Raw genomic sequence first — 21641 nt, 5'->3', positions numbered from 1 at the left:
CAATAACACATAGACTTTACACTCACATACAACATACAATCCACCCTACATAACATTACATTGCACAAGTATCAGTATCAGTTTACATCTTAATATTTATCCTCTGCCACCAAGTAGCCAGAAAATCATCCGTTTAAGGTTTGGAAAAGATGGCCTTCACTGACTTTTAATAGAAGAAGGGATGTTTGGACACTTTACACAAGAAAAGACATTATTCACATGTCCACACACCCACTATGTCAGGAAAATATAAATATGTTTTAACACGTGTTGCTGGAGCTGTGACCCATTTTCAACAAAAGAAAATGGAATCTAATAACCAGGAACACAGTAATGTCTTCAAAGGTTTAACTGAATATCGTGATGGTGTGTAATTGATAGTGGACCCGACTTCCTGTCATCACTCGATATTAACTCCTGCAGTAAATGTCATTTCAAAATTGTCATGTTGTAAGTTGGTCACGTCAGGAGACAACTAGTTAAAAGTTGTGGATCACAATGACAACTTCTTCTGTTCTCGGTTCCAACACCGTTGAATATATTTGTTTTTGAATCACCACCCCGCTGACTTTCACAAGGTGTTGGACTTAGAAATTTCTCACTGCTTTTCCTTTTGTTTTTTCTGAGGTCTTGCTTCCATCATTCTTTTTTTGTCCAATAATAAGTCATGTGGAGATACTAGTTTGCATGTTTACTTTCCTGTGTTCCATTTTTGTGCCATTGAAAACGGGATCAGGTGAGGAGGCTCTATGGAAAACATTCTGTATTTATAGGCCAGAAAATGGTTTGTATCATCAATGGGGAAGTTTTAAAATTTAGCAACGGCATACTATTCCTAAATAATAGTGTTACACAAACATTAAGCTCCTTTACGCTTTTCAATGCTCAACTTTAACCAATGTATCAAAATGTCTTCACACAAATAATCTCCTCTCACTGGGACGTTTGGTCCTCACGAGTACAGTACAGAAACACACACACACACACGCATGTAGAGCTGCAAAGTTGAGCTGGGGATCCTTAGGCTTTTGAATGTGGCTTTGTGTGTTCTGCAATACTTACAATTATGCCCACTTTATTACATTAGAGATGGATTTAATAATTGTTCAAGGACACACACACACACACACACACACACACACACACACACACACACACACACCCCCATTGGGGACAATGAAGTTTTCTCTTACAATTAAACTTCATACTCCCACACTTTGATGTCTACAGCTCCTTGCAACGTCCTCAAGGTCAAAGCACAAAATGATCTCTTAATTTCAATAGGGACAAAATTATGCTTTTAAAGGTATTTTATTACCGGAGTGTGTACAGACCTTTTTTATAATCAATTGTAGCAATTCTTTAGAAAGCATTTTTTTTTCCATAAGAAAGTGGGGCTTTTGAAAAGTCCAAATGTAGCAGAGCAGTCGGTTCGTCATATATACGTCCGTCAATCCCAATTCATATCCAACTTAAATCAAACAGCCTCTGTGTGAAGAGGCCTGCTGCTGCACAGAAAATGGCTGAGATGAAAAATCCAATTCTTGATTACATGGCGCCATCTTGTGGTAGCTGAATCAAAAAGCAAAGCAACAGCAGAGCGCTTCTATTTCCAGCAAAAATTAGTACATTTGTTTTATGACAAAGACAAAACACAAAGAAAAACTCCCTCACTTGTTTGTTTTTAAACAATCTGTGCCTTTTAGAATCAATTAAAATAGAAAATAAAAATCTGTTACAGTCCAATAATTTTCTAGAACATTTCACAAATACTCCATCTATATAAACATTGATAGGAACACACAATATAAACCATTCATGCCCTGCAAAAACCTCAAATTCTAAATTTTTTATATTTTCTATATTTTATGTCAAAAAATGATTTATATTTTACTGTAAATGACAACCAACAGGTGTTCAGTTTACAGTGTAAACTCATGACACTGGTGCCAGGATTATTGTAATACACAGGCGTCAATTAACTTTTTTTTTTTTTAACTAATTACGTCTTTTTATTTAAGGTCTCTGCAGCACACAAGGAAACTAATTTTGTGCCTGTGTAAAGAAAGGCAAACAGGAATTTGCAACACACAACACAAAACCAAAAACTCATTCCATAGTTCTGCTATATTAGTCTCCTGAAGACCAAAGTACAGCAAACTGAACTTCACCTTTTCATTATACAGTACTGTTAACAAGAGATGAACAGAAACGTAATACCAAAAATTCCACTGAATTAGTGTTTTATGTTTTTGATATGAAAAGAAAGAGAATAGCTGTTTTTACTATCTTTACTGCCATTACATGCATGAACCCGTATTCATCAGACCTCTCTGGAAGCCTGGTAATTGAGGTGTACTGTAGCTATCTCTCATAACATATTTTACCGTATATGAAAAGTAAATCTTAAAGTGACTCTTTTCACTTCTTGAATCTATTTCGTAGGGCACCGTTTGTATTAAAAGACCGCAGAATGAACAGTGCACTTTTACATTTAAACGCCAGAGTTGACAAGTAAATAAGAAATTTTAAACAATATAGGAAAAAATATAAAGATAATGCAAAAACAAGTTCCCGGCCTTTAGAAAGATTCTTCATTTTCTTCTTCTGTTGATAATAAAACAAATCACTAGTAAACACCTTCCTATTTCCTTGAAGGAAAAACAGGGGGGGGGGGGGGGGGGGGGGGGGACAAGGAGGCGAATACTCCAAACTCTTTTAGCTCGTCTCCAGCTTAGCCATTTCCTGCACGTAGATACCGATGCTCTCGCTGTCAAACAGCACAAAGTAGACGGTCTTGATGGTGGAAGACATGGTGGCCACAAAGTAGGTGGAGATGGCCTTAAGGATCAGCTGCGCCGCAGTCTGCTTCGGGAAGCCATTCCTGACAGAAGAGAACACACACTTAGTTAATTGCGGTCAAACACTGGAGAGACTTGTCATTTTGTAGGTTAACATACATACAAACTTAGTCATTTACTGGACAGTCCCAGACATAATACATAGTTAGAAATCAATTGACTGTAATTGTTTCAGTAGCCTAAAGAGCATGAGTGTGAGCATGCTAACATGCTGATGTTAAGCAGGTAAAATGTTTACCGTGTTCACTGTCTGTCTTGTTAGCATGCTAACATTTGCTTTGTTTTGGTAGTTGACTCAGCCATGCTTTGCTAACAGTGCACCAAAACCATGCATTTTATATTTCTGCTTGACTAATTTTAAGCCTTCTCTCTAAATCTTTAATTTCTTTTTATTTAATCCTGGAATGTTTGACCTTATCAGACCGCTAACACTATTACATAAACAATCTGAGAAGGGAACATAAGTAAATACAGTATTAATCCTGTGATGAGGGTTCACAAGTATACATTTCTTCGAGTCAAAAAGGTTGTGATCCGCTGCTCTGACCTGTCATGTGCTGTGTTCACACTTTCTTACTGTTGTTCTAACACATGACATGTTTTTGTAAATCCTTCCTGATCAAAGTGGAGGTGTTTACCACTGTTGCCAGGGAACCATGTCAACTCCCGTTTTGACTTGCACAGAGAAAATGGGTACGAACATTTTACCGCTGACGATGCAAGTATGCCACTCATGATGTTATTAAGACATGTGAGAGGTTGGAGTATAGATCACCTTGTTCAGGTCCACTCAGGTACACTTGGTCTGGAACCAGGTCTGCAACAAGTGTTCATATTACCACACTTTTTGGCAAACCACCTCCAGTGTGAGACTAAACTAAAGCCAGATTTAAAACGCCCTTGAGCTGATGTTGTTAATGCATACGGTAAGTTCGGTTAAGATAATATTACATTTTCTAACAGCACCTTGTTTTTCCAAGCATCAGAACAGTAACTTGTAATCTTTAGCAAAAAAGACAAACTGAGTGTTAATTAGTGCTAGATGAAGACAAAATAAGGGATTGCATGATGATGTCAGATGTGTTTCTTTCCATGTGTGTTTTCTTACCTCCCGCTACCAATGGAGGGGAAAGCTACAGACTTCAGTTTCTTCTCATCCGCCAGAGCCAGGCAGTTCTTCACTGTCTTGTCCAACATCTCCTCACACTTGTCGGAGCCCCAGCCTGGACTGTTACAGTGGATGACGTACTTAGCAGGCAGACCGAAGCCGGCGGTCAACACAGCTGAGGGATGGAAGGAAGGGAGGATGAAGAGTGGTTTGGCAGGTAAGAAGAGGACAGGACATAATGGGCACAAAGCAGAGGAGGAGGGGGAGCAGAAAGGAAACTTAGTTACTTCAGGTAGAAAGTTTGGTAAGTGTTTTTGTAAACTTGTCCCTTGTTTGCACATTCCTATAATAATCAGAATACTAAAGAATCTACAGTGGATATAAGAAGTCTACACACCCCTGTTAAAATGCCAGGTTTTTGTGATGTAAAAAAGTTAGACAAAGATAAATCATGTCAGAACTTTCATCTTTTAAAGTGACTTTGATTAATCACAAATAAAGTTCAGCTGTTCCAGTCGTATTTCCTGACATATCCACTGTATGATTGATCATATTTTGGCTTTTGACAAATATATTTTTCTATCGATCAATTATTATCTACTATAGTCTAGTACAGAAAATTGTGAAAAATGTTTCCAAACATGAGTCCTAAGTTGACATCCTTAAATTGCTTGTTTTGTTCAGAAATCCAAGTCCAAATATAATATAATATATAAAAAGATTTTCATTTTACAAGGATATAAAACAGAGATAAGCACTAAATAATCAAGTTTCAAAAAAAGCCAGAGCTAGTTAAGTGGCAATAACATTTCAAATTATAATAATAATAATAATAATAATAATAATAATAATAATAATAATATTCTAAAACCTCACTATGAAAAAAAAGAGTAAAAACTGGATATCTGTGAGGCCAAAATCTGACAGAAAATGAAATGATGTGGTATCACTTCTGAACTATATTAATAAATGTTTAAATTGATGGTTCGTACAACATTAAAAACATAATGAAAAAAAAAAAAAAAAAAAAAGAACGATGTCCGTCGTCACTCACAACTGTGACCTGCATTATTTAGTGAAATCAGTACTTTAAACATGTTTTTTTCTGACACACCACGTCAAACTTTGCTAGATTTGTTCAAGATTTGTTTAGTCAGACAGTGAGTGAACTTATTCAACTCTAACTTTATCTCTAATTTTCTCACGGCATGTCCCTTGTCTACGTCAAAATCAGCTTCATTAACAAGTTTTGTCAGATGTCAAAACCCTGGAGGCCCGAGATGCTAAAAGAACACTTTGCTTTGTGGAAAATGTATGCAGCAAACCGCCAAGAGCTTTAAATGGTTTGGCCAGGGTATTACAGTGAGGTGGGCCGGAGAAATCACTTCTCCAGACAGCTAAAGAGGAGCAAAGAAAAGGAGAAGAGGAAGAACAAGGAAGAGAAGAAGAGAAAAGGAAACGGAGAGACGGAGAGAAGTAGAGAAGACATGAGAGAGGAAGTCAAACCAGCAGCTGTAGAAAGTGTACCTTAGCCAAAGCCCCTGACTCTGTGAAGTGAGAAAACCTCCAGTCAGATTTTATTAGCCCACAGCGAACGTGTGACTGGACTGGAGTCAAAGCTGAGGAAGAGCTTATTTCCAGATGGCACACAGAGAGGATGGAGGGACTTCACACAGCAGAGCAAGAGCCAGTCACACTGCATGTGTGATCTGGTTGTGAGCTCTAGTGTGTGGAGGATGATGATGATGATGATTATTACGGTTTTATGATTTTGGAAAGAGGAACAGTGTGTGGTGTGTTTAGGGGTGCACTTTCAGAAAATGTCACGATTTGTATCAATTTTTAGGCTCAAGATTTAATTCAAAAATGTATTTTTGATTAAAAAACTCTTCTTAAAAAAAGATTCACAGTATGTAAATGTGATAGTATACACGCTATGACAAAACGATTTAAAATTTAAAAAGTAAATATGAATCCATTTTTGATTTCTATAAATCAATTTTTAATTAGTAGAGCTTAAATAGATTCATGAATGTGAATTAAAAAAAAAATTTCACACCCCTAAAATATAGCTGCGCACGATTCAGAAAATCTCATGATTCAATATTGATTTTTAGCCTCAATATTTGATTCAAAAACGATTTAATAAAAAAAATAAAAAAAAAAAGAATCACAGTATGTAAATGTAGTTACTTTTCCCATGTGATACTATACACGCCATTACAAAACAAAAAAATAATATGAAATATGAATCGATTTTTGGAATTCTATGAATCGATTTTGAATCGGTAGAGCTTGAATCAATTCATGAATATGAACCAATTTTTTTGTACACCCCTAGTGGTGTTTATGCACTGGACATCTGGCGGTCATCTGTCAATCAAACTATGCAGACAGTACTGCAACATAATTGTTGACACACTATGAGCGGCGAGTGGTGGTCTTTTTTGTCAATTTAGCCAACCAACTTATTTCATTAAATCAGAACAACCAAACAAAAAAGGTTATGCTGTTGCTGTCACAAATATGAATCATTACTTCCTGTGGGCAACAGAATTGTTTCTGTCAATATATTACAATAGGACAAAAGACCAAAAGCAATACTTTGACTTCCCTACCCTGTCTGAGGGTGGAAAAAAGTCAAAAAAAACAGTGAAAACCGTCTGTCACGGTTACCTAAAGCCCAAGTTGAATCTCATAAATGACACGCCGGAACTGGGGAACGTTTGTCACTTTGCTTTAAAAACGTCCTTAATGATTGATTATCAAAATAGTTGATTGTTTTTCTGCTGAGTCAACTCGATTAATCGTTACAGCTCTAGAGTTCACAAGAAATACATTTTGATGTGGCACTTCCTCGTCTAACCGGGTACTTACACAAATTGCTCATTGCCAATACAATACATAAGTTATCATTCACCTTCATAAAAAGGTTGCCTCCCAGGCAAATGCCACTGATTGCAATTGATAAAATCACAGCAAAATACCATTTTTATATTCTTTGTCATCCAACAGTTATCATTTTTATTTTACTATGTGTGCAGCAGATTTCTCTAATGAATGAACCATGCATTTCAAAATAAGTTAAGCTGTACCTGTTTTTGGAATATTAAACCAAATGAATTTAACCTAAATAACTTGGGGAATAACTCTGGTACCTGCCTGACGTTGAAATAGGGAAGGAAATACTTTTTACAAGTATTTAAAACATCTTGAAGAACTTGTTTGATGGCTGTTCTGAACCAGGTCCAGGTCAGGATGACCGTTTTGCCGATCCTTATCCCCAGAATCCCCGACAGGTTCTGCTGGCTCGGTGTTCAGTCACCTGGTAATCTATTTACAAGCTCCACACAGAGACCGGGATTATGATGCTAACATAACTTGGCTGAATGTGAGAGAGAGCAGTGGTGAAGGTGGGACATGCTTGAAAAAGTGAGTCTGAGTGATGAATAATGAGACAGACAGATGGAGAAAGGATACGAGAGGGGCAGAAAGAGAAAGTGGAGACAAATGGACTGAAGGGTAAAATAATCTGAGGGCTCAAATAATATGGCTCTCTGAAGACTGATGCTTATAGTTTTAGACAAAAGTCACCAAGGACAGATATAACGTGCCAATAAGCAATGTCTTATAAATAGTCAAGTATTCACCGGTTCTCTAAAAAGTTCAATGATTCTGGCAAAAATTTAAGAGAAAGAGAGTTGGTTGTGTGAAAGTGGGTGAAATCGTGGAAGCAGAGGCCCTGTTTTGGGGCGTCTGTGTGTGTGTGTGTGTGTGTGTGTGTGTGTGTGTGTGTGTGTGTGTAGAGAGATTTACAGGACACACTGACATCACTGTCATATGAGCTGTATTCTGCTTTAGAAGATCAACATACACTATTCTACTATACTATTCTATTCTTCACTATACAATGGTGACATTGGAAAAAGTCAGGAGGTGTAAACTGGGGGTTCACACTCGCTATCTTTATCTTACGTGGATATGGACGTTTACTAGTTGCAGGTGTCTTTAAACAGAACTCTGTGACTTTCTCTCTGTGCAACGGCAGGAGAGTGTCTATGATCACAAAATGTACAATCAACATTGGTCAAGGTAGTTTTGAAGTTTGTTGGAAAAAAATAAGTATAGTATAGCTGGAGCAGAGTTTCAGGATAAAAGGCAGAGTCATACCCCTGAGGTAGCACTTACAGTAGGAAGTCTTACCCATGCCCCATCATTTGTGTTACTGAGAATAACTGTGATTTAGTGTTTGTCTAGGGCTGGGAAAAAAAATTAAAAAAAAATCGATAGCATAGTATCGCGATAGTTTCCGTGGCAATACTATATCAATACACAGACGACAAGTATCAATCTATTATTATGTATGTGCTTGACAATCCCATTTTTGCAGCAATACAATTGAAGAGAGCCAAGTTTCATTTTGGGGACATGATTTGAAATCGGGAAATATTTGAAGTTGGATAAAAGGTAATAAATTGAAATATATTGCAGAACATTGCAATATGTTTAAAAATCGCATTGTGAGGCATCTGGTGATTCCCACCCATATGTTTGTTTAACAATTGTTTGTTTGAGGAGTTTGAATTTTGTAACGTCACAACAGCAAAGCCTGACTTGATCCAGGTTGATTTAATAATGAAAGACTGCTCCGCCCACTTACCGCCAGCCACCTCCAGAGGGCCGTTTTTCTTCTGCAGCTCCGACAACGCTTCAGTGAACTCCTTCCCTCCCTTCTTTTCCAGAGCAGAGCCTGTAAGTGCAGGAGAGGGTTGGAGTGTTTACATCCTCACATACCGCTGATGGACAGTTGGCAGGGAAGAGGAGAGAGACAATGTCGTGCAGACAGGCATGAGAGGCAAGCAGACAGACATGGAGACAGACAGACAGACAACAATGCCGTCAATCATTTCACCTGGTTTCTCTCTCAATCTCTGATCTAATGCCGCACACAGAGCCACTGTTACCTCACAAATGAAGTGCAAAGATTCAGGGCTGCTCTTTTCCAAAATGACTCACTATGAGTCAGTTAAACTAAAGTATTAAAGCTGCGGTCCCTAATTACTTCCCTCTGTCTTCGCATACTGGCTTATTTGCAGTGGACCGAGGGTATTCCTTTAACTCCAAATTAGAGAATGAAGAGCTTGTTTAAAAAAGGAAGAACAAGGTTTGCAGCATGTTATAAATGTAAAGGCTGTTAACTTGCTTGCATACACATTGAAAATCAAACAACCAATGAATAATTTCAAGTTCAACTCTTAGTAGGAGGAAGATACATTTAGAAGTTGGGAAAATTGAGAGAGGAAAGGGTTTTTTCCTACTAATTTTGATTATTCATTTCACATGTGTCACACTACTTCAGATTCACTCAGAGCTAAAGAGAAAAACCACAAAGTAAACCAGAGAGGAGAGAGGTGATTTAAATCAATGTTCTGGCTACAATAACATTTAAGCCAGGCAGGAGAGAAAATACAACAAGGTTAATATCAGCCCTTTAAAGAATAGTTAGTGATTAAACGCTCTTTAAAATTCTCTAAAATATCAAATGTTAATTGTTAAATAGTTAAACATTCACTCACTAATTATATCAAATGACCAGTAATCAACGCTCAGGAGTTTTAATTTGACGCTTCAGGAAATCTAATCAGTAAAAAACTTGGTGGATTTTCTTTCTAACCAGCTGAACAGACAGCACAATCCAGGGGGACAGGAAATAAAGCGAGTTCAAGATCGCCCACATTAAAGCCAAGTGGAACAAAGCAACATCAAAAAACAGCAGCAGCATGGTTTCAGGATTACAGGGACAGAAATATGCAGCCGTGTATGCATTACGTGATGCACTCAACTGCTCTCTGTAGATCACGTTTCTATTTAACACTGCACCTGGGTATTAGATGATTATTAAGAGTATCATAATGAAGTAATGTATACATTTTCTTCAGTGGTTCAGCTGTAAAAGTTAACCATCAGTGGGTAAAGCATTACAGCGACACATGGGCCACCAATGCTTTTACACATTTGCAGGCTTGCTGTAGCGTGTGCTTGTTTGCTGTGAAGATACACTTGTAAAGAATTGAAAGTTGCTTGAGACAGTGCAGTTGTTTAATGTTTTTGGGAAGGTCAGATAAGAGTTGTGTCATAGCTAATGCAGGTGCTTGTCTCACGAAGCAGGATTACAAAGTTATCGGACGCTTAGACTGAAAACATCCCTGGCATTAAAACAATGCAGGGGTTGGTGTAATAATCCAAGCAGTTCTTTCTGTTTCAGTCCTTGATGTTGATGTGTGGTAACTTCATTAGTCCTGCTTTGAGAGACAGACCCTGGTTGCAATCAGGAACGGCTTTTTAAAACTTTTCTGGAGCATAAAATGCAAGAATTTATGACAACTGAGAAAACAGAGTCAGCTGCCAAACACCAGAATATTTTTTTTAATACAGTAAGCTGCTAAATTAAAAATAATCCTTTTCACAATGTCTTTACTGAGTATGTCTTCTGGGATAAGTTTATTGAAAACATAGCGTGTTACTGCAATCCAGTTTGGCAGCTCACTTTTAAACCTGGGAGACTGGAGTTTCCCACAAGCACTTCCTTGCATACATAAAACAGTCCCTGCTTTCACACTTCAAGCCTCTGCAAGTAAAAGTTCATTCATGATAGAGTAATAGTTCTTTCAGTCAGTGTTTCATCAAATTACATAAATACTACAGTGAAGCATTTACAGTAAGAACAGCCGGGTGTTTGGGCACTGGCTAAATAACCTACAATGCAGAATAAAAACTGTGCTGCTGCTGTGATGTTTGTCCACAGACTGCAGTGCAGACCATCTGGAATATGCAAAGAGAGAGCAGACAGACAGGCACTCGCGGCCTCGGGTTTCAATGGTTCCTTTACCTACTTCACCACCTGCATAGAGGGAGGAGTTGGTCGGGTGAACGACAGCGTCGCTCTCCACGATGGAAATGTCGGCTCTGACAACTTGCAACTACAGACAACAACAATGACAGACAACAGCCAAACAACATGGTGGTAAAAACACAGTGCATGTGTGTGAGTGTGTGTGTGTGTGTGAGATCAGGAGCAACAAGATGAAACAAAAAAGAATGAAAGAGAAGAACAGAAAGAAAAGAGACAGAAGTGAGCGCACTCCTTATCGGCTGAGGACTTCACAGGAAACAAGGAGGCAACTAAGGACCCGGTGGGTCATGTTATGTAATTAGAAATTAGGACTGCACAGTTAGCCAGATTTACTTACGTAGAAATACAGTCAATTCTTTACACTCATCATCGCACAAGATTGCATGCTAGAGTGCATTTTAAAAATCTTCAAGTTTTTTTGTAGTTTTTAATTGGGGAAATTAGGGAAGCAAACATTCTGACTTATTGTGTTGTCCTGATTTCTTGGCTCATATGAAAGAAGTTGAAGATCACACTCCAGGCCACCGCCCTTACAGTCAGGCTGCAGAGAGCAACTAACAGAAGGTCATGTCATGTTGTTCTTCTGTAAATTGATGCTCTATTTCATTACTAAAATTTTCCTGAAATTAGAGTTATTATCAAACATTGTAAAAATGGCTGATCTGAAAGGCCATCTGAAAGGATGACAACCTGGAATGAACCTCATCACATCTACCGATGGGAAGAGCAAGCATGATCACTGCTCTTAGGGGCTTCGATTAAAAAAAATCCTTGATTGTTTACGCAGAAAGTCATGTCTTGCTCCTAAGAGTTGTATTTAAGAGAAAATCAATCCCTCTCTTAATTTTCAGTCAAAGGGTAGGATGAGTTACTTAAGGTCAAAGATCAAAGATATAATCCTCACCAAGTATTCACACTGCGAGCAACACCATGAATAAGTTATTTTATTTCCTGAGAGTCCGGAAATCATCAACAAGCACTTCTGCTGAGGGACCTTAGAGTAGAGGTTTTTCCAAGTCAGCAGACGTAAAAAGCTAATTATATAGAACATGTCCTTCCAGTGTTTTTTCATTTTTTCATTTTGAATGGCTGCATCCTTCATTAGGGTTTACTGTAAATCACTCCGGTTTTGTTGCTCTCAATGTATTTACACAGAAAAGACATCCAGCTAAAACAAGGACAACAAAGACAAAAACATAAGAGAGAGAGAGAGAGAGAGAGCTGAAAAATACACAAAAAATAAGAAGTACTAGAGAGCGCAACACCGAGGCTGCCGTCCACGGGGCCATTGGACCAAGCTTTTATTTACAGTGCTGAGATGTTTAAGGCCACAATTAAAACAAAGCAACTATGTTATTAAAAGGTTGTGTAGCTGCATTTAACATAACGTTTTTTTAAAGGTTGGTCCCTGAGTTTCACCTTTTTTCATTTCATGTTCCCAAGTATCCAAAAATGGTAAGGAAGAAAATGGAGGACTCTGTTCTCTATGGATTAATAAAATTAAGATAAACTTGCTTGGCACAGTAATAGAAAGTGAAGAGAAAAAAAAAAGAAAAAAAAAATCATAGGAGGAATCAATAACCCTCAATTTTCACCTGGATTTTTGTAAATGTTTTTGTCATCAGATCGTCAATTGACTTTAAATAATCAAAACAACCAGTGATACATTTGTGATTTAAATATCTCTTCCACTTTCCAACATCTGTCCTACATGATCACAACATCAACTAAGTTGCCCACAGTGTGAATAAACAGATGTGTTGCAGGAAAGTCCTAACTAGCCCAGCAGTCTAAAACCTTTGTCTGACAGTTCTTTATTCAGTGATTATATAGTTTAGGAGAAGTTGTCGAGCTGTGAACATTCAAGGATTTTTATCATCTCAAACCCCTCTGAGACCAGAGAGTTTGGGCTAGGGGAGCTCACCTAGATCATCTTTAAGTTCAAGTTCAGCATTGGTGGGGTTGATGACCCCTTCCACGTCAAAGCCAGCCAAGTTACTGACCTCGCTGTGAATGAGGTTGAGCTGCAGAGGTGGGAAGCGGGGGAGAGGGGAGGCATGCCGAGAAGGAGGGAGAGCAAGAATGAACAGGGGAGGAAGCAAAGCAATTAAAACCAGATTCACACCATAGCTTAAAGGGATACCTTGACTTTTTGATGATGTATAGAACTGATGTTGTATATAGACATTCAATATATCTTCACTACAGCTGAAAGCACACAGTGAGTAAATATAACTTAATGTTTTTGTGTGCAGTGACGTTAACTATAATGCCTAGATGTGGACTCACAGCATCTTTGTACACACAAAACTGAAAATAACCTCATGTACAAAAACACTGCCACAAAAGGTTTTACTGCTATTGCTATATCAGCATTAGTTAAATAAATACTAATACTAATAAATTACTGGATAATCGCCAGAGCATCCATTGGCGCCAAATCTTACGTCCGGATGTCCCTCACCTTGCTAAACTTCATTGGTTTCGGAAAACATCAACACACTTTGAGCTAGCAAGTTATTTGCTAAAGTTTTAACCAAAATTTGGATTGTGCAACAAGGCATGCCTGCTTGGTTGTTTCAGGAAAGGATTAAAAAGATTTACAAAGAATATGTTTATGATATTTACTATCTAATTGGGAAATTTTTGGACCTATTGGCGGGGATTTGCAACGGACAAAATACACACGGCAATAAACTGGTAAAAGCAAATTACGTTTAACCATGTATCCACTTAATTTATATAGCTTACAAAAACTGCATTATGTCAACAGATAACTTCATTTAATATTGTATGTGCCATTTTCTTTCACGGGGTGAAAACAAGTTCAATTTGAAATATCAAATAAGCTCTATGGCATACAATCTAATTTTACCCATCTTTGTAGGTTTGTTGTAATTATTTCAGTTAAGTATAGGGACTGTTTGTTGAGTGTTTGTCATTTTGTCTACATCTTATGTCTGGCAATGTCCCTTTAGAGCTGTTGTTTGTATATAATGTCCGTTAATACTATCTACTGTAGGTTTGCAAAGATAATTCCGGTTTATTAATAGTTTGTTTGTTAAACGCTAGCTGTACCGCACAGTTTCAGTTTCAAAGCCAGCAATTTTTACTAAGTCTGAGGGAATATTCTGAAACAAAAGTCAAAATGTCAAGGTATCCCTCTAAATGTTAAGTATTTCCAATGCATATGCCACATCCTGTTAGTATCCCAGAGTCTAAGATTAATTAGTCATGTGTTACACAAACACCACTTTTTGCCTCCAAGGATCGAAACTTAATAGTTTAAAATAAAAGGCCCAAACCATCCCACAAGCAGTAAGAGTGAAAGCAGTGACAGCAGTTATTTGGACTGTGTGACTGACTGAACACTTGGGCAGGAAAAGTGCAGTTGAGATAATTAAGTCTATAAAACAGACTTGCTTTTCTATCCATGGGTTCATTATCTTAATCAGTGGGAGGTTCACTGCATTCATTTGATAATCATCCACTGATTTTAAATGGCTGCTGTCATCTGTGGTCAGCACTGAGCCATTTAACTAATGAAGAAAATATGACAGCAAACAAATGCTTCCTGCTTCTGAGTGCAGCGTAATATATTCCACAATCAAAGTCAATCACTTTAAGTTGGATTTCAAGTTAATGCAATACACCTAGGAATGTGTTAAAATTATAATGTCCCAAGACAACATGTGTAAGCAGCAATATTTTAGACTTTGGACATAGGCAATAACAAGCTGTATTTGAAATATGTTTAACATATTTTCTGACACTACAGATGTAGTGTCATGTTTTGTTTCCAAGGTTCCTTAAAGATCAATTAATTCATAGTGAAGAAGCAAAATTCCTAAAGATTTGTGATAAAACCACAAGCAAAGGGTATGTGTCATTATGCTTCAAAAGCAAAACCTGCCATTACATCATGTCAGGATTATTAGTCAGTATTAAATAATACATTAGTATTAGCATATGCATGGTAGACCAAAGCATGCAGTGCCATTACCCGCCGTTAAAGTTGATCTGAAACGTTGAGTTTTGGAAGTAAATTTCCCACATTTCTTCTCCTGTGGAGGGCAATTAATTTGGCATTTTATTTTAACGGTTACTTTGATTTTAACAGTGTCATAGAGAGTTGTCATGACTCTGCAGACTGTAAAACCACTATAAATTGTATTTCTGTAGAAACAGTTAACAGTTAATTCTCTCCCATCTGTTTGTGTTTAATCTTATGTTGTACTATACTACCCACAAGCTTTAGTAAGAGGCAAACAAAAAAATCACAGAGGACACTAGAAAAAAGACTGCTCCAAACCAGTGGTGTAGTCTTTGTGATACGCAGGTATACACGGTATACCCACTAAGAAAGCTCCAGGATTTCCATATACCCACTTAAAAATGCCAAATGACCCACAACAACATACTTTCCATTATATATGAATATATTTAGAGTTTTTGTCTGTGTTTTTCTTCTTCACATAGGCTAAATAAAAAGGTATTTCCACTGTAAATTGGTGCATGAAAGTATATCAGAATACAGGAAATTAAGTCGTTGATGCTCAAAACTTCCCAGGGGGAGGACACCCAGACGCCCCACTATGATATGCCCCCCCCTCCTACAGTACAGTATACCCACTACAATACATTAAGCAACGCCACTGCTCCAAACTATTGTAAGAGTGCTAAACACAGCACACATACCATAGTTTTTAGCACAAAGACAGCACAGGACAGCTCAGTTTGAAATTAGGAATGACACTTCTTGCATCATTCTTGAGTCATTCATTCTCTTAGACACAACGGTATTCCCCCTCTGCCTTTTATGTTTTTCAAGCTCAAATCTAATTTCATAAGCTTCTGATCTTGATGATCATCATAAAAAAGGCTTAGACGTGACTTTAGGCAAATTTACTTCCATGTTTCAGTTAAAATAAAATAAAAAAAACTTGAAAAATAAGTTTTTATGCTCAGCGGGACCAAAGCGAGGGGAGCTTACATATCTGCCACATCTCATACATTAAGCAACAAAGCATTCATGGTTGCTACTATTACAGTTAAAGCGTAGTGCACCGCTCTGTAGTGTTGCACTATAAGCCCTTGTATGAAGTCTGGTGAATTATAGCAGACCTGTTAGGAAGTACAGCGTGATGGAAAATTAAATTTATAAAACAAAATATCACAAACCGCTTTCTTTCTATGAGACGAAAAAGATAACTCATCACATTATCACATCATCTTTGCTTAATTTCACCTCTTAGATCTGGTTCAGTTATGACAGTAACATATAAATAAAAGAGCGGATGAATATTTTAAGGAGGCAGATCTAACAGGTTGTAGTATTTAATCGTAACTCCTGTGGCTGACCAAATTACAAAACATATCTTTGGTTTTACAGTTTCCCTGAGCACTGATCGGATTAATCTGGTTGCTCATCAAGAATGAGATGTCAAGTTTTCTCCAAAACAAAGATAAGTTGAAAAGAAAAAAAAAGAGGCATAAGATATGTCCTTGTTCTTTACTACTGAAATGTTAACACTTTTACTATGTATGGCACTGCATTTTAAAACAAGAAAGTCAATGATAGACAATTTCAGTCCTAATATCTATCACGTGTATACATTATGTATATGTCTCACTTCATGTATTTGCAAGTTACCAGATATTTGTCTAGAACTCCTACCTCTTTATGAGACTTATTTTAGCCTGAGTAAGCTATCTGTTAATTCTAAACTTAAATTTAATAGTGACTCGCCGGTGGTTTATTATGTATTTAGCTTTGACCTGTGTTGAATTAGTACGTTTTGACACACAGAAAACTGACCTTTTGACCCAGGAAGAGGCTCTTTGTGGAGAGCACGGTGAAGCTGTCAACTGGAGATCCATCTGTGGTGCTATCTGCTGACGCCGCCTTGCTCACCTCACCCTGCTTCTGTTGAGGACACAGAGGACACAGAATACATGTTGACACTATGTGACAGTCTATAGGACTATTGTTTACTCTTGGTCCCCTCTGTTTGGAGGTAACAGATCAGAGTCAGCTACAGTATCCCACCTGTAGCTGTTCTATGAGAACATCTTGTCTCAGTGATGTGTCTTTAATTAGATTTGTCTTGGTTGTGGACCTTTACTCAACTTTTACCTGCCTATCAAAAATGTCAAAACTGTTTTGTGATGTTTCGGTTAATTTTCTCCTCACTAAAACATGTACACCATTCAACTTGTAACGTCCTGTATATGTACAGTTTACGCAAAGTTAATTGTGAAGGAACCTCTGGGAATATGCAGCTAGAATAACCTTTCAAAACATTGGAAAGCATAGTCACTATAATTTAATTTTAACTTAACTTTTGGACATCCTCACTCTTTGTCATGTGTTAAAGCCAGTTGAGATCCAATCAGAAAATAGCCAAATATTAGGCTCAGTCCTGATCTTGGGGCAGGAAATACTGGCTATAAGATGTCAAGATTTATCTCTTTAGTTCTCATTTTGCTCTCTGTCTGTCTCTTGTTTTGCTTCGTCATTGTTCCAAATGACTCAGAATACAGGATTGAATGCTCACAAGATAACATAGGCTGGTGGTAACATGTTTTAGTATTACATGTCTATGAAACTGATATCCTTTTGCATTTTCCTGCTTCCAATTACAGTATATGTAAATTAAAATGAGTTCCAGAGTTCCTGCTCAGGACATTGAGTATGTTTTTAATAGTAAACAAATGTTTTTTTTGTAGATTTTTTTTGTAAACAAGGTTGTGGTTAAACGGGTTCAATTAAATGTTTCTGGTACTTTTAAGCAGCCAAACACCAGCCTGTTCACATTTAACAATACCTTAGCCTTCGCTCCTGATTTTTTTCCACTCATTTTCTTGCTTGCCGATTTTTTGACAGGCTTGGGTTTCTTCTCTGGGGCGGGTGAGACAGGTGTCTCCAGTTTTCCCTTTGCACCTCTCTTCTTAGCCAGCAGCTCTGGATGGATGTTGGGCAGGACTCCACCTGCTGCGATGGTCACACCTTTCAGCAACTGCAACAGGAAGACAAAATTAAAAACTGTTTACATGGTCCCACACTGCCTTGAAGGTAAGAAATCAGTCTAAAAACTTGCATTGGAGAAAGAGTTGACAATGATGTTATGCGTTGTTTTGTGTAAATGTCCTTCGAATGGCAGATTAGATAACTTCAAAATTAACTTGACATAATATAAAGTTTACACAAATGCAACTTTTATAAGATACGTGCAGCAGCTGACCTGGTTCAACTCCTCATCGTTAGCAATGGCCAGCAGGATGTGTCGTGGTGTGACACGACCCTTCTTATTGTCTCTGGCTGCATTACCCGCCAACTCCAAAATCTCAGCTACATGGGTGAAAAAAATCAAATAACATTGTGGAGCACAAAAGGTTTAGAAAATCAGTTTATGCCTATGAATGCAGTGGTAACCTCAATTAACAATAATAGACTTTCATGTGGTTTTTTTAATTCTATGAAATTAGTATAGAGTAAAAAATTAATTAACGTACATAAGAATTGAACAAATTTTTAAAACTGGACAGAAAGAGCAAGTACAACTTTAAAGTGTTTCCTCATCACACACACGTCGTATCTCTACACTGAAGATCATGTTAGAAATTTTGTGAGAAAAGTTCCTCATTCATAACAGTTTTCTCTTTGGCTGGGTTACTTTCTGCCTGGGTTCTGAGTAGATAGCACTGAATATAAAGATTTTGAAAATAATATATTTCTGTCAAAATTGTACATTTAGGAAAAACACACTGCCGTTAGATGATAAAAACAATTATAGTTTTCCTTTAGACAACATATACCATAAGTAACTAAAGCTTTTATATCCATCTGTTTTAAAGCTTTATTTAAAAAAAAAGTTGCTCAGCAGCCAACAGTACAATATTGAAGATTGTTGTTCAACACGCCTTTTAATGCCTAAACAACATGTGTAATAAGTAGTTAAGTTGTCCTCCAAATTTAAATATGCTTTTTTATATTTTATCACTCTCTCACTGGAGAATAAATCTTACCAGTAAGATACTCAAGGACCGCAGCCAGGTAGACGGGGGCTCCCACCCCGATGCGATATTTGGGCAGGCCCCTCTTGATGTAGCGCAGCATGCGTCCTACAGGGAAGATGACCCCGGCCTTGGTAGACCGGGACGTCTTGGTTGACTTCTTCTTTCCTCCTCGGCTGGACATGGTTCTGAGACCGTTACCTGTGTTGGGCTCTGCAAGGACACAACAACCATGATCCATTAACAAATCTGAATATGACGTTTCTTCATGATAAATACCAAATAAGCAGTTATTCAATTTGGAATACACCTAGTGACTTGATTCTTAAATATGTCTTGGCTAGATGTGAAAACATACGCTCATCTTAGCGGTTGCAATCACAAACTGAGGCTAGAACAGAGGAAATCTTTCTCAAAAGAGAAAGCTGCAGAAATGTCAAACCTTAGATGAAATCCCAGTGTTAAGCTGGGACATATCTCCCACAAGAAGTAATGAATTAAAATAAAGGAGTTAAATAAATAAGCAGTAGGCTCTTTTACTGGGGCTGGCTTACAACCAACTAAATGCATTTCCCGAATAACCTTCAGTTTTTGAAGGTTTGATACCTTTCAGCCTCTTAAATTTAATTAAAAAACAAAAGATGATACAATCCTGAATAGGTTTTACATTCCAAAAATCCAACTCTAACCTCTCACTATACAGTAATAATAAAGAATATTGTTGTTGGTTGGCAAAGCCCTTTATAACAAGTCTAGTCCCCCTCTCTCAAGTCTTCCAGATGCATCTAGTTTTGAAGTGTAGCCTACTTCATCAGACTTTAGTATTTTATATATTGATTGCCCAAGATACACACTGGCATTTTTCTGTGTTTTTATGTAGATCACCCTCGGGCCGAAGTGCAACCTAAATGTCACATTAGCTGTAAAAAAATAAAAAAATAAAAAGACATAGATGATCATAAGAGCTATGCTGCTGTCTGATCCCCGCTGTGAACAGATATTTTATTGATAACATGCCATTAGCACCCTGACGTCTTTGGAATGGTCAATTATTAAAATTGAAAAAGGCATATGACTGTCTTCTGGGTTAAACTCAACAAAAACCTAATGTTTAAAGTAAAACCAGAGGATAGTTTTATTACGTGAATATAATTAAGGCGAGGGGAATCATTTGTATTGTACCAGACACCAATTAGCTGCCTGGTACTGAGAATTAATTAGCTCCACCAAAGGCTAACCTGCTGTAATGCATGGATTCCCCACGATACATATGTATCATATCGCTAACCGTGGCAACTGAAAGTAACGTTATTGATCAGCAGATGAAATATCTGCGGCATGTCTGCTCTCCGGACAGGTGTAGGTGGGTTTAACCGCTTATTTCTTTCCGCTGGCCACTGACAACGATTTCCGCATGTCAACAGCCCGCCGGATGTCTCGCACATGTAAATATATATTTTATCCACAAACTGAGCGACTACACGGCTAAAAAAAAAAAAACGAGCTGTCAAAGGAACTGGGGACATTTTCCTGTTCAGGTTAGCGAGCTTTGGAGAGGAAATAACCCCGGTGGAGCGGCGGCAGCTGCCCTCTCTTCCTTCCCTCCCCCCTGCCTGCCAGCTCCAGCAGTCTCCGCTTTCGGCCTCCATGCCAGTAAAACACGACATGGCAACGTTAAAGGCTCAGTCTGGCGAACGGAAACCGGCTCGGCCGACAACGAGAGACCGTACTTAACCCTACACGACGGTGTGCAGACCCGGTGGAGTACTTACAAAACACAGCGGGGGAAAATGTCTCTGGTTCTCCGGGAACAAGCCTGGGCAGTGTCCTCGACTCCCACAATCCACAGCGAGTTAAAATATCGGCTCGAGCCACCGCTGCCCACGGAGCGGTGCAACTACTGGAGAGCAAACCTGATGAGTCTGAATCTGCAGCCGATATGATCTTTAAGCATTTACGCTTTACCTTGTCCAGGAAAACACGTGGATTAAACTGACAACGCTGATCGTTTCCCGAGCAGATCTAGCTATATAACTCTCACGTTTAAGCTTCACGAGAGTCATTAACCTGTTAGCGCATTTTACTGGGGGCTCTACGTCAATTTTTTTTGGCCAGGGGTGTCACTAATTCTGGGCATCTTGTACAAATATACCCCCCAACCCACAAGTCCCTCCACTATATTCTGAATGGGGTTTTTTTTCTAATAAAGTAGGCCTATTCTTAAAGATTTTCAATTAGCCTGCATCAGGGCAAATGTGTTATAAGGGAATTTTGATAGTGCGTTCCATTTTCTTCAGCCGGAGCTGGGAATGACGTCACACCCCAGTTGCATGCGTTCCATTTAAAAGTTGTTTTAAAAAAATGTAAAATAAATTTGAAAAATGTAGCATACTTATGATTTTGTTGTTGTGGGGTTAGCTCTAGCCAGGTTAGCCATTGTTAGCAATACCAGTTGACAACAACAGAATAAGCATTATGCTGTTTTTGTGTGCATACAAACAAAGTAGCATGTCCACAGCTAGAAGCTGGTAGGACAGTGCGTTCAATTGATTTTGTTAGACACAAATAAGACAGAAGGGCTTATAACTGTGTTACTACAGCGTTCACTGCTAGCTGTATTATGAGAACGGTCATAGTACTCAGAACTCAGATTTCCCCAGGTCAAAGTCAGAAACACTCCCCCTGACGTCAGATTTCCGAGCTCCGAACATGGGCAACCCTGAGCTAAAAATCCAACATGGCT

At 38.1% G+C, this 21641-nt stretch overlaps 1 protein-coding gene across 7 annotated transcripts; it reads right to left on the bottom strand.

Moving 5' to 3' along the window:
- Positions 1 to 1303: 1303 nt before the first annotated feature.
- macroh2a1 (macroH2A.1 histone) lies at positions 1304 to 21050 on the bottom strand. Of its 7 annotated transcripts, none has more exons than XM_032533666.1 (9): positions 20671 to 21043; positions 18911 to 19111; positions 18127 to 18233; positions 17710 to 17901; positions 16701 to 16805; positions 12807 to 12906; positions 8630 to 8719; positions 3970 to 4144; positions 1304 to 2884 (listed from the first exon to the last, which is right to left on the bottom strand). In XM_032533666.1, the coding sequence occupies exons 2-9, from the start codon at positions 19080 to 19082 to the stop codon at positions 2719 to 2721; spliced, it is 1107 nt and encodes a 368-aa protein (XP_032389557.1). In that variant the 5' UTR covers positions 19083 to 19111; positions 20671 to 21043; the 3' UTR covers positions 1304 to 2718. The 7 variants fall into 7 exon arrangements, 5 of the variants coding, with proteins under 5 accessions (XP_032389557.1, XP_032389556.1, XP_032389560.1 ...); XM_032533665.1 differs by having other exon boundaries at positions 16701 to 16808; positions 20671 to 20995; XM_032533669.1 differs by lacking the exon at positions 12807 to 12906 and adding an exon at positions 10859 to 10949 and having other exon boundaries at positions 16701 to 16808; positions 20671 to 20991.
- Positions 21051 to 21641: the final 591 nt, after the last annotated feature.

The sequence above is a fragment of the Etheostoma spectabile genome, chromosome 13 (genome assembly GCF_008692095.1).
Source record: "Etheostoma spectabile isolate EspeVRDwgs_2016 chromosome 13, UIUC_Espe_1.0, whole genome shotgun sequence".
In the NCBI taxonomy this organism is placed as follows: Eukaryota; Metazoa; Chordata; class Actinopteri; order Perciformes; family Percidae; genus Etheostoma; species Etheostoma spectabile.
This window is presented reverse-complemented; position numbering and strand designations above follow the sequence as displayed.

What these genes read in the sequence shown, in the direction of transcription:
- macroh2a1 (XM_032533665.1), bottom strand. Translation starts at nt 19,082, where the DNA reads ATGTCCAGCCGAGGAGGAAAGAAGAAGTCAACCAAGACGTCCCGGTCT. An exon ending in GGTCCTTGAGTATCTTACTG is followed by an intron (nt 18,234 to 18,910) that starts GTAAGATTTATT and finishes TCACCCATGTAG; the next exon opens with CTGAGATTTTGGAGTTGGCG. An exon ending in GCCTCTTCCTGGGTCAAAAG is followed by an intron (nt 12,907 to 16,700) that starts GTCAGTTTTCTG and finishes CCACCTCTGCAG; the next exon opens with CTCAACCTCATTCACAGCGA.